The sequence below is a fragment of the Strix uralensis genome, chromosome 1 (genome assembly GCF_047716275.1).
Source record: "Strix uralensis isolate ZFMK-TIS-50842 chromosome 1, bStrUra1, whole genome shotgun sequence".
NCBI lineage: Eukaryota > Metazoa > Chordata > Aves > Strigiformes > Strigidae > Strix > Strix uralensis.
This window is the reverse complement of record NC_133972.1, coordinates 116,653,996-116,667,074: the sequence shown is the minus strand read 5'-3', so window position 1 is coordinate 116,667,074 and position 13,079 is coordinate 116,653,996. Positions and strand designations below refer to the sequence as shown.

At 41.1% G+C, this 13,079-nt stretch overlaps 1 protein-coding gene and 1 long non-coding RNA gene across 2 annotated transcripts in view; one reads left to right on the top strand and one right to left on the bottom strand.

Moving 5' to 3' along the window:
• Positions 1–3,914: 3,914 nt before the first annotated feature.
• Positions 3,915–4,618, bottom strand: LOC141954123 (uncharacterized). The gene is made up of 2 exons (XR_012632101.1): positions 4,433–4,618; positions 3,915–4,348 (listed from the first exon to the last, which is right to left on the bottom strand). It is a non-coding gene; the product is annotated as an uncharacterized LOC141954123 (long non-coding RNA).
• A 147-nt stretch (positions 4,619–4,765) lies between these two features.
• Positions 4,766–13,079, top strand: part of CEP192 (centrosomal protein 192) — a 92,719-nt gene continuing 84,405 nt past the window's right edge. Inside the window, exons 1-7 of the mRNA XM_074858514.1 lie at positions 4,766–4,984; positions 6,926–6,976; positions 8,036–8,182; positions 9,598–9,809; positions 11,070–11,168; positions 12,223–12,363; positions 12,667–12,824. Of these exons, the coding sequence (XP_074714615.1) occupies positions 4,874–4,984; positions 6,926–6,976; positions 8,036–8,182; positions 9,598–9,809; positions 11,070–11,168; positions 12,223–12,363; positions 12,667–12,824 (919 nt within the window). The 5' untranslated portion in view covers positions 4,766–4,873. The remainder of the gene's footprint in view (positions 4,985–6,925; positions 6,977–8,035; positions 8,183–9,597; positions 9,810–11,069; positions 11,169–12,222; positions 12,364–12,666; positions 12,825–13,079) is intronic.

Sequence of the window (13,079 nt, the reverse complement as noted above, 5' to 3'; positions counted from 1 at the left end):
AATGACTTCTTGCCTTAAGAAAGGGTCTATCTTGTCCCCTCATCCCTTTGGTAATTTTGGTGTTTCACTATGAAGCATTTCCGCTATTGAGCCTTGGTTCTGTGTCAGTCTTTCCCCTGACAAAAACCACCTGATACAAATGTCTACATGGGATAAACGTATTTATCTCATTACTGGATATTGACTGAAATCAGACACAAAGGTAAATTAACAATCTGGCATCACAAACCCTCACATATTTCCCGGACTTTTTTTAAAGTAAGTAAAGATTTTGGACCCAGTTTCTAAATAAATGTAAACTGACCTACCTGCATTGAATCTAGAGACTGAGGACAGGGGTAGATTGTGTTTAAATTAATAAATAATTGTGTAAGTGGGTATGTATTTAAAAAGATAAGGGGATTTTTTGCTTACTGACCAAACTAAAATGTAAGAAAAAAAAAATCTAGTCTTGAAATTAAGCGTACAATTTTTGTTGTCAAAGAAAATAAACTTTTTAGGTCACACAGGACCATGCATTTGTGCCACATTTAAATACTTATATATTATTCAAATGATAAAGATTGATGCCAATTATTTGTGAATCTGACAATTTTGCCTGCTTCAACTACACTGATACTACTGGCTGAAGAAGTAAACTAAATTTAAGAAAAAATTTGAGAAAAATATGAATTGACTAGTTGTAACATACTCTGAGTCTCGAAAAAAATCATTACATTACTAAAAATTGCAAAAGAATGGGGTTTTGACAGCAGAATCACTGTCTGAAAACAATTCTTCTGAAAAAAAAGACACAATTTTTTATAAATATAATCAACGGTTTACAGTAAAAGACATTTCCAAAAAGCAGCTAACAAAATCAACCATTCAGAGACACTGCCATGAACTAATGTTTCTATTAGGCACTGTCTCTCCAGCTATTTGAATGAAGCAATAACTGAAGTTTCAAAGTATAAATGTCTCTAATCATGCTGAAAGAAGATAAAAAAATATTTCTTCTTAGCAATCCAAATAAGTGCATGAATATTATGTGGGGGGTTTTGTTTGTTTTATTCTTATATATAACTCTTTTGCCTCCAGCACGAAAAATGTTAATACCTCTCTAATTACAGCACTGGAACGATCAGAAACAATCAACTTTGCGTTCTTCTCCTATCGTATTATTTAAATTTCACCTATTATTTAGAAAATACTGAAATTTCAACCTCCAAAGTGATTGCATGTGATTGCAGGGGGGTAAAAAAGGGTATGTTGACCAGTGAAGTCCGCAGTGAAGTTCTCTCTACCAGATAAATTGTGCAATACCAGTTCATCTTCAGAAACAAGAAAATGTTATTCCCTTCCTTTCATTAGCTCCTCATTTTTTTAAATGCTTTACAAATTTTCTGTCTTATTTGCAAACTCCAAACCAAATTCTCCACTAATATAAATAGGTAGAACTTAGAGGTCTTAATTTTCTTGACAACAACTTGCAAATTCCTCTCTTCAACTCCATCTCATGTTTTTCAGTAAGATTTAGCTCTCTAGTATTTAGAAAAAAACAAAATTTAAACTATCATTGACCAACTTAGATAAGAATATAAAACAAGATAGTAATTTTTCTTCTAAATCCTTCCGCATTATCCGTTCTCTGTAATTGAGAACATTTTTATCATACTCCCTGTACTTGGGTAAGAAAATATTTTTCAACATGTTAACTTTTCCTTACCCAGTATCATTAAAATAATTAAATCCTAGCATCTTAAAGCCATAGTATCCCTTCAAGTCCAAGTTCGTTATAATTTATCTCAATCGATTATCATTAATCTATTATAATTCCTTATCACATTTGGGTACCAGCATATCCAGTCTTAATATGAGGTCTACTAATGAAACACACGCATTAGTGTGTTGAATTCTTGCATATTAAGTACGCTTGCAGATCATGCAGAAAACACTGAAGGCATGTGATAGTAGCAGCTCCATCAGTTGTTATGGAATGTAGTTTAGACTTCGTAAAAATAAATGCATTAAATATCAAACCCAAACCACCAGGTTTATTCCACATGCAGGTAATGGTTTCCTTATAATTCTATTAAGTCTTTGGACATCCCTGAACAAATTGTCTTCACCATGCAGACAGAAACTGACTCCCTATTGCCATGATCAAACATGAAAATTTAAAATGAGCTGGTGAGAATCAAAAGTCCGTTTGAAAATGGTAAAAGTAATCTCCTGTTAAAGGTGCAGATCTAAAAAACATTCTAGAAAAGGTCTGAATCAAAAGAATTTGAATCTGATTTCAGGAACTTCACATTTGATTCTTTCCCTTAATCACTTAATGTATGATTTGAAAACTGGATCACAGCTATAAGGCAGTGAAGGGATCCTAATGACTTAATTACTGTTTTGGAACTGAAATAGAGTAACAGTTAAATACAAGTGTGTTTGCTGTTATTTATTACCACCATCATAATTTCATTATTATTTAGTTTTGTCTCTTAAATCTACTAACTGCATTATTACTATTTGGACTGTAGCAAATGAATTATTTTTTCTTTGTTAGTATTTATCTGCTATTGTAATTAGCTTCAGAATAGCTAGTAAATAACATGGCTTACAGATGAAACATTCCTTAAAAACAAGACACTGGACCTATCTTGTGCTCAGTGATACAACGAATGAATGGTATTTAAAAAATATTAGCACTGAGAACTGCATGATCCAGTCTGCGAGCTGATACTGCAGAATAAAAACTGGAAGAAAGTTCTGCTAGTGAGGGGCTCCCTGGAAGGTGGTAGCTCAGTGGTGAGAGTATTCAGCCCTCAAGAGTCTCCAGCTGCTTTGGTTAATTTATTTTGTAGAGCCCTCTGACTACACACTAGTCATTACTGGTCTATAGCTCCTGCCTAGACCAGTCGCCTGTGGCATGTTTTTTACCACATGCAAGTCTGTTCTGCTTCTTCTGCTTCATAGTCTGTGATGCTATCCAATACCCTCTGCGTCTCGGTGCTTTCAACCTGTCTTCAGATTCCTTCAGAATTTGCATCGCGTATCATATGCTTCATCCTCCCTGTAAAACCTTCAAAAGATGGCCCCGACGCACCTCTCCTTGAGATGCAGGTTTCATGTTCTTTTGCACCGCGGTATTCACAGGGCTCATCTGACAGTACTCATTAGTACAGTTAATCATAAAGAAGTAAATGGAGTCAATCATACACTGCTGTGTTGAATGTTTCCTCAGCTTGCTTGTTGATTTGCATTATTACAGTGAGCTCCAACACTGTAAGTAAGGTAATGTACAGAGACTTAACAGTACCGGCTAAGAGAGGGAAATAGTGATGGCCGTGGCTCAAAGACGGGAGAAGAGGGAAGCACCAGCACCGGTCAGGAGACAGCAATTGGGCTCTGGAGGACAGGGTTAAAGTTGGGGATGGTGGTGACAGAAAGCAAACAGGATTGATTTGGGTGAGCTACATAGCTGTGAAGGGTTCCCAGGAGGCAGCGAAAGCAGCAGCATTGAGTGCTGGAGGACATGGGGTGGTGGCGGGCTGGGGGCCGTAGGCTCAGGGCGCTTGAGCAGCGCTCGGTGGGGCATGTCCGGCTGGCCCTGGCACCTGCCCCCAGGGCGGCGAGAGCTTCCCCTTGCCGCCATGTGCTGGAGCCCAGCAGCCCCTGCTCAGCCCCCCGATGCCAGGCCATGGGCCCCCAAAGCTCCTGTCGGGCTGGAAAAGGCCTCGGACGTGGCACAGGCCGGGGGAGGTCGCCCTGTCCAGAGGAGTGTGGCCACGGCTCTCGGAACTGCCAGGGCCTGTGCAGCTCCCCACAGCAGCTCACCCCCTCGCCTGCAGGGGAAGGTTATCCCGACCTTCCCAGGGTGTCGTCCCTCAAGCGAGGTTATCTACCCAGTGTGCAATACGCCAATATACACACAGAGCAGAGGTACGTATTTATTTACTCATTCCATGTCTGCGCAGAGTGGGGTGCTACATGGCAGTTCCACAAAGCTAGCACCCCGCACAGAACTTCAATGTATTTATACACTTCACATTACAGGAATACCCATTCACTGTAGTGACCATTGGGCAGTTTCTCATCACTCTGTCCCTTACTGGTTAACAACATGCATTGTCTCGATTGAAAGTTACAGTGTCTTTTAATTCTTCTGCACAAGGCCGAAAGGGGCGGGGGGCGACACGACGTCTTCTTGATTTTAAATTGAGTCGGTGGTCGCAGTCTCCTCCGCCTCCACCTTTATCTTTTCCCCTTACTTCTGATTTTCTTCTCAGACAACCATCCATGTCGTGGCACCTCCCCGGGGCAGGATGATCCCCTCCTGTCAGCCTTGTTAACGTTCCCCAGAGATGCACTGTTTATACCAAGTTAGAGTAACTCACTCCCTTATCCCCAGGTTCCTTCTTTTGATCGCAACACTTTTACATCGGTGACTCACCCGGCCACTGTTCGATTTACAAGTTTTCACTGAGCAGAGCAGAAAATTTCCTACAGACATCAACGGGGCTCCCGCCCGTGCCCGGTCTCACCGACCCCGCACTCGCTGTCCACCGTTTTGCTGTTTCACACGGCAGATTCGCCATTTCAGCCCGCCCGACAGTTCGCCCGACAGCCCGCCCCGGACTGGGAACCGGCGGGACGAAGGGGGGTGCCCACGCCGCGGGCGGGCTGGGCGGCGAGGGAGCGGCAGCCCCGCCTCGGGGGTGGGGCAGGAGCGCGCACGCGCAGGGCGGGGGAGCGAGCGCGGCGGGTTGCGGCGGCTGCGCGGGAGCGCGCGGATGGGCGGCCGTTGCCCCGCCCCGCCCCGCCGCGTGAGGGGAGCGCGCGCCTCCTGGGCCGCGCGGTCGGGCGCGTGGCGGCTGCGCGGCGGCGCAGCGGGATGTTCGTGGCGCGCAGCATCGCGGCGGATCACCGCGACCTCATCCACGATGTCTCCTTCGACTTCCACGGGCGGCGCATGGCGACCTGCTCCAGCGACCAGAGCGTCAAAGTGAGCCGGAGCCGCCGGGCCTTGCGCGGGGGGGAGGGGGGGCGTGTTGTCGTCGCGGCGTCTGCCGACGGTAGCGCCGGTCACCGGCGGGGCGCGGCCTTACCGGGCGGGCGGCGGGACACGGGGCGCGGCCTTACCGGGCGGGCGGCGGGACGCGGGGCAGCCCTCACCGGGGCGGCGGGGCCGGGCCGGGCCGGGCCGGGCCGGGCCGGGCCGGGCCGGGGCGCAGCCTTCTCGTTCGCGGCGGCGCCGCGCCTCTCCGCCCCGCAGGGGCCGGGGAGTGAAGGGCCGCGCTCGGCGCCCGCGTCCCGTCGCGGCCCACGCGCGGTGCCGGGCTGCAGCGGGGGGGCTGCGGGGCCAGGACGTGTTCGCGGGTAACGCGGATTGTTTGGGTCCGCGCCTTTGCTCCCGCGCGCACAGAAATACAGCTGCTTTCCGACCCGTTGCTGCAGCTGGGAAAACAGCCTTCAGCTGTTGTGGCGGCAGCAGTGCTGCTTGTTTTGTTGATTCAACTCAAAGTCTGTGTTTAAGGGCGCGAAGGGAAGAAGCTGCTGTTTCGTAGTGAAGTGCCAGTAAGCGAAAGGCTGAAATGTTCTGCGTGTGCCCTGGCAGACTAGGGAAACTGTAAAATACTAGAAACCTTAATTTTACATTCCTTTAGAGGAAATAGAGTAATGAAAAGTTACCGAAAGGTTGGTTGCTTTTTCCATTTTTTTTGGTGCATAATGAGAAGATGGACAAAAATTCAGGAGTTGGTTAAATTTAAGAAATGTAACTTGCAGGGAGCAGCCATATCTTTTGTTAGAGCAGGTAAATCGTTGAGAAAATTGCTCTTCCTTAGAAAGCTCTTTCAGATGTAGGTCAGGCTTAAAAACAAGCGAGCAGCCCCCATCTCTCTGACCACATATTAAAAAGCAAACAAAATGACAACAACGACAACATCCCTCCAAAAGTAAGCTAAAGCCATGTCAGTCTTTGGTCTGGACTGACTACGTAAAGCTTGCAGCCTAAAAAGAATGTTCTTAAGAAAGATGCCAAGAAGTAGGTAGAACTGAAAAACTGTGTTCTTTAGCGATGTAATGTTACTTTCCAATCATAACAGTATTCTTTGTGAGATGACTTTTTACTCTAACCGGTTTTACAGCACTTCTGAACCAGGAGTGGCATATCTGGTGTAGACCCCGTTTTTGCTGGGTGGGCCCCGCAGAATAGCGATCGGGGAGAAGTTCCGAAGTTGGGCTGTGATGATAGCGACCAAGGTTGTGTTAGAGATCCAGAATGGCAAAAGTGAGGTGGCGTTCAGTAAAGTTATACAGTGAACAAATGACAAAGAGGAGTGGGTGCCAGGCTTCTAGAGGTGTCTTTCATCTGGTTACATTCATGACTTAACCTTTTTTCTGCAAAATTGTTGTAAATATGATAAAAATGTATGAGAAATCAAGAGAAAGGGAGGTTAAGTGACTCGCGTGTGGTTATAACTCAAGGCTGAAGTATTAGAAACAGAACCAAGATCTGTTTCCCCACTAGCTTGATTTTCTTGTTGCTGTCCTGCTCTGTCTTTGGGGTGATTGCCAGGAGTCACATCAGGGTTTTGCGACCAGATCTAAGTACATGCTGTGGTGAGGACCATAGGGGCTCTAGAGTGAAACTTAGTGTACTCATGGGACAGAATGAATGAAGTGCTGAGAATTGTAATAATCTTCTATGAATAAGAAAAGGTAGGCTTCATACAATAGTGCAGGTGTATGCCTCTTCACCCTACCTGTAGTAGGGATGTTTTCAAGGTCGCATGAAGTGCAGTTGTGTACTGAGTCAGGTAGAGTTTTCTAGATAAAAGTGTTTAATGGTGTATATATTAATTTTTTTAACAGCTGTGTTTTGTAGTACTACTTGGTAAGCTTTATGTACAAACTGTGTGATGGCATTTTGATTTCTCAATAGGTCTGGGACAAAAGTGAAAATGGGGATTGGCATTGCACTGCCAGCTGGAAGGTTTGTATTTATAAAAATAACACAGTTATAACTGTAATTCCTCCCTTGTTTTTGAAGAAACATACTTAGTTTTTGCTGACCTGCAGAGTAGAAATACTTTTGATTTGTTGTAGATCCTGTATTTCTTATGGTAAAATAGTTTTTCTTTGCTTTTATAAAACATCTCGACAGTGTCTCATTTAAAGCAGAAGCTAGTGTGAAGTCTTACATTATTAGTACTTATGTTGGCAGACTTGGTTATCAGTAAACATAGCTGTAACTGGTGTTGAGGGAGTTGGAAAAGAGTACCTTCATTTTTAATTGAATATTTCCTTTTTGCATATGATAAGACTTAAAGAAAGGAATAAAAAAAAAGGAAGAGCTCTGGCTATTAAATGTTACAACATCTGACCTCTTTTTTTTTTTCCAAACCTTTCTGAGAACTGTGTCATATAAAGACTCTGTTTCATGAGGATAATTAGTGCATTCAGCTTCTGAGTTATCCTTAAACTTGTATTTAATAGGACCACAATAAATAATCCTTGTAAATGGAAATACAAGTGAAGCTTTTGAATTACCCTTCTCTTAAAAAAAAAAAAAAAAAAAAAAAAAAAAAGCAGCAGCATTAGGTTCACTAGGTGTGAAAGAGGAGTTTCATGTAAAAAAGGAGAGTGTAAATAATGCTCTGTATATGCTTTGGAAAAGTACAGGCAAGCTAGAATTGAGCGTGGTAATGGCTGAAAATTGAAAACAAAACTGTACTTTTTGTGTCAAGGCAGAATCTTAACTTGGAACTTGCAGTTTAAAGGAGTAATAAATAATGCCTTGAAATATACTTGTAATAATTACCTTTTAAGCATTAACTAATAGCAGCAAAACTTTTCAGTGCTTATAGGAATAAACAAATGCAACAGCTGCTGTGTAACTTCAAGCTTTATAAAAGAACCTAAGTTTCAAAGGAATAGTCTTACTACTTCCTAGAATTTACTTCTGCTGTGGCAGAAAGTCATGAAAATGTATTATTGCTTGGACTAATACAGTAAGTCTGTTTCTCTATAGTGTTTTGGTGTTATCTTGCAGACACATAGTGGATCGGTGTGGCGTGTGACATGGGCCCATCCTGAATTTGGGCAGGTCCTGGCTTCCTGCTCTTTTGATAGAACAGCAGCTGTGTGGGAAGAAATAGTGGGAGAGTCAAATGATAAACTCCGAGGCCAGAGTCACTGGGTGAGACTTCAACATAGTAATTACAGTTTCTGTATGTTCTTGTATAAACAGAATTACTGTGCCTCATTGAGTTGTTTGCTGAAGCTTTAAAGTCTTTAAATTCCAGAATTAAACAGAAGACTGAACATGAAAATTGTTCTAAATACCAAGTTACTGGACACTTCTGGTTTTGCAACATACTTTCTATTCTCAAAACAGAGAAAGCACGCTGTTTTCTTCTGTTAATATAAAGTCTTCCTGATTTTTGCCTATGTTTTGTTAATTCGTGGCAATATTCCAATAGAGAGTAAGTATTTTTAAAGCATTTTGGGAAAACAGCTGAATGGCAACTTTGAGGCCAATTAGCGTCACTACTATTGGTGTTTCTTAATACGATATTCCCTGGCAAACAACTTGCAGACGTGAATTCCCATCTACAGTAGAACTAAAGTTGTGGGGTTTTTCTTCTGTGACCAGAGCTCGTTTGAAACTGTCTCATGCTGTTTCTTATCTTTCAAACAATAGAACAGGTTTTGGGGGGAAATAGTTTGCTTGGAAGTCGATTTTCTGGGTAGCATTTCATCAAGGGAATTTTAGATCTAAACAGATCATTTTGCAGCTATTATTCATGTGTAATCTTACATAACTCAGCATAGTATTCCTGCCTCTAATGTTTTATTTTTGGTTTAGGTTGCTAAAATATCTGCAGTTTTCTACTTTCTACTAAAGTTTTCTAACATTAAAATACAAAATTGTTATGAGTTGGGTTGTCAAGACCTTTGCCGCCCAGCGGGGTATGAAAGTAGACTTTCGTGTGCGGGAGGCAGTTGTGATGCAGTTTTCAGCTCAAACTCGTACTTTCTTGGCAGGAGAGGAGTCAACTTGAAAAACAAATGTTTACAATTTTTTCTTCTTTTACCCTAGCTAATCTTCCTATCAAATGTCTGCTGTATTCACCTATTCTCTTATCAGAAATACTTGTTTTGATGCTTTTGTTGAAAAATGCTTCATGGTAAACTTCAGCAACACTGAAATTAGAAAGTGGTGTTGCTAGGCATCGCAGTTAATATTGTCACCAAAGTGAATGGACAGTTTCAAACTGGCTGTGGCCAATACTCTTGTATTTTATGCTTATGTTCTGTGTTGGTTTTTGTTTGTTTGTTTTTCCTGAAGAGCATAATCTAAACAGCTCTTTTTGGTATCAGAACTTTGATACCACTGTGAGTATATCTCTTTATGCTTCACATTGAATCAGTTCAGTGATCTGTTATTCCTCCAATTCAGTGGTGTATAAAGACTCTTTTTTAGTTCTTGATGGAAGAGGTAAGTGACCCTATGCAATGATGTTGTCAGACTTTCATTAGCCTTCTTTAGGGAATAAATTTTTGATGGAAATTTCTAGCATTTCCTTCAAGAATTTCTGCCTTTCTTTGCAGGTAAAGAGGACCACTTTAGTAGACAGCAGGACATCTGTTACAGATGTGAAGTTTGCTCCCAAGCATATGGGTCTTATGTTAGCAACCTGTTCAGCAGATGGAGTTGTAAGGATTTATGAAGCTCCAGACGTGATGAATCTTAGTCAGTGGTCACTGCAGCATGAAATCTCATGTAAGCTAAGCTGCAGTTGTATTTCTTGGAATCCTTCAAGGTATGTTATTAAAAATGTAGGTTTTGCTTTATGATGGTTTAAGCAGAAGATCCAAAGAGTTAGTTGTGAAATTTTGTAGAATAAATCCTAAAACATGCATGGAGAAGATTGAGTGTACATTACTCAGATATGAAAGAAACCTGATAACATTTCTTTTAATAAAGCAAGTTCGGCAGAGTCAGAGAAGTGTTACAAGAAGTCCTCCCGTGCTCTGTGAGGAAATATTCCCAGCTTAATTATTTTTAGCAAGTAGAGAGCTGAAGAGCTATGGAGTGCTCTTCATTTATCCCACAAAACTTAACTGGGATTTTCCTAAGAGAAAGTGGGACAATTATAAAGGGACAATTCCTGTCTTTTTTTTCTTTCCTTAAAGGTGTTGCAATACGTGATGATTTTGACAACTTTAACAAGGGCACACACCCTTGTCAGTACAACAGGGTACTAGGAACCACAAATACAGAGAGTTGTTCCTTTTAGTTGTATCCTCAGAGGCTCAGTGATATACTTAACCTTCTTGAACAAGAAGGAATCGGCCAGGAGTGTGATGGTTGTAGTCCCCACCGAGAAGAACACATACAAGCAGAGGTTCTCCTTTGCTTCCCATTTCGCATCCTCCCCCAGTAATAACAGGAAGGGAAGAACCATTCAGGGCTGAACTGCTTTGGATTCTGTTTGTCCAGGAGCCCTTAATGGCTTTCCCTGCAGACATAGTGGTCTGTGTCCTGCTGATCCAGTTTTTCTTCTATTCATCAGTAGTAGTTTGTGCTGAAGGTTGAGAGTACAGGCTTTCACTTAAATGCGGATGGGGTTAAAAGTTGATTTAAAAACTAGAACTCATCTACATTTAGCCTTTGTAATCTATTTTCCAAAACCTGAATGAAATCCCACTATATCGATCAGTAAAAGTACTGCAAAGAATGCAACTCTGCCCTGAGACTTGTGGCAAATACTTGACTGCAGATGCATATATAAAGTCAATCCTCTCCGGAAGCATCATCTTGAATTGCCAAATAATGTTCCCTAATTATTTCAGTGTAGTGGGTGTATAAAGTGGGCTTTCAAAACAACAGAGGATAGAGGTCATACTGGCAACTGTGAATAGCACTTACTCATGTTTCGTTGTGATTTTTTTTCCCCCCGTTGTGATTTTTTTTATTATTGTTTTTTTTTCTTTATAGATATTGTGTCTGAAATTTAAAAATGGCTTGGTGTACTTTCTGTGGAATCATTTGTAAATATAACTTTATTTTCACCTTTTAGCTCTCGAGCACATTCTCCAATGATAGCTGTAGGAAGTGATGACAACAGTCCAAATATATTGGCTAAGGTTCAAATTTATGAATATAACGAAAATACCAGGTATGCTAAATGGTAATACACAACATTTGTGGGATTTTAAAGTAGTATAATATATGGCCTTTCATTTTATTCCTGTCATTAGATGTAGAGTGGAGTAGTAAGTAATAATACCTTAAATCTGTCTCTGAGCCATTGGATGGGAAAGGAGACCTCAGAATGTAACTGATGTTAACAGAGGTGATATTGATTATTTTGCTCTATCTCTGTGCAGAAGTGCTAGTGTTCTTACCAGCATTTTAAAGGGAGAATTGTTGTTTCTGCTTCTACTCATTTATATGCATAATTTTGCACAAGGAAATAATAGGGCAAAGTTGAAATTTGAATCGTCTTGCACTAGGCACTGTTTTGTTCAAGGCGACCTTAAAAGGCTTTTAAAAGCATGTTTATAATGAGAGAAAGTCCTGTGAATTACTGGTGTTCTGTGAAAGTTCAGTTTGTACAGTTAAATCAGAACCAGAAAAGGCCAGGAAGTGTGTGCACAATCACTTTCAGTTGAATGATGACAGAGAACTTGTGTTTCATTCAGGTGACTGGTGTGGGAAAGGAGCCAAGGTGTTGTGTGGATTTATGCCTGGCTTCAGACAATGTTCTCTGTGCATTAACAAAAAAGAAATGTTGTAACATACCTGGTGGTAAATAGGAAAATGGAGTATGTGTTTATCACACAGCAGAGGCGGCAGCTAGTGGTCTGCTCAGAAGCACAGAAAATTTAGTAAATTACTGAGATAGAAATTCCCTTTAGATTTTTGAATGGAAGAATCTTTTTATTTCCCTTTTCCAACTGTAGACGAAAATATTCTTTGTACTGGAATCCTTGCTTTGTATGATTCTGCATACTGTTGTTAGCAGTTACTGTATCTGATGTATTCAGTTTATGAAGAAATCACCTTGTAATTATTACTTACAATTAAATTTATGTTAAGAAAATACTTTTATTTCTGCAAGTCTCATCATGTATAATAACCCCTTTTTCCCTGTTCCACTATGTCTGATTTATATAATTTGCATCACTGGCAATTTTGATGGCTAAAGGTTAATTTCTTATGTTGTACAGGAAATATGCAAAAGCAGAAGCTCTGATGACAGTCACAGATCCTGTACATGATATTGCATTTGCTCCAAATCTGGGAAGATCCTTCCACATCTTAGCTGTCGCAACCAAAGATGTACGAATTTTCACACTAAAACCTCTAAGGTGAGCTTAAAAGGAAGATAGTTTGCTATGATGTGGTGCATACTATATAGTCTTATTTTAATAGTATCTGCGAAGCAAAAGTAGTAACTTAAAGTATGCAGGATTGTTTTTTAGCGGCCTGATTTTGAAGATGACAAGATTGTGAGCAAGTCTATAATTTTTTCTGAATACCTCTCAATACCAAATGTAGTAACACATGTTATATAAATTCCTTGGAAGGTGTATTCCTCGCTTTTTGTTGTCATGTTCAAGCCCAGACCTTTGAACAGTTGTGTGCAGAACTGTCACTTTTCTCTTAAACAGGAAAGAATTGACGACTTCTGGAGGATTAACAAAATTTGAAATTCATATCGTGGCACAGTTTGATAATCACAACTCCCAGGTGTGGCGAGTGAGCTGGAATATTACAGGCACAGTGCTTGCCTCCTCTGGTGATGATGGCTGCGTTAGGCTCTGGAAGGGTAAGGTCACCCATGTGAAATATATTAGCTTTGTAGTATGCTGAATATACTTGAGAAATTTTACTCAAAAATAATTTTGGAGTCAAAAGTTCACTTTAGATTTCTGAATGATAGATTTTTATATTTCTATTTGCATTTCAGGAAAAGGTCTGTCCTGGAACACTTGCATGAATTAGGCTGCTGTGAATAGTTGCTACTGTACCCTCAAATTGTTTCACCAGACTAGAGCTATGTAAAGTTGTAATTTTTAAAATT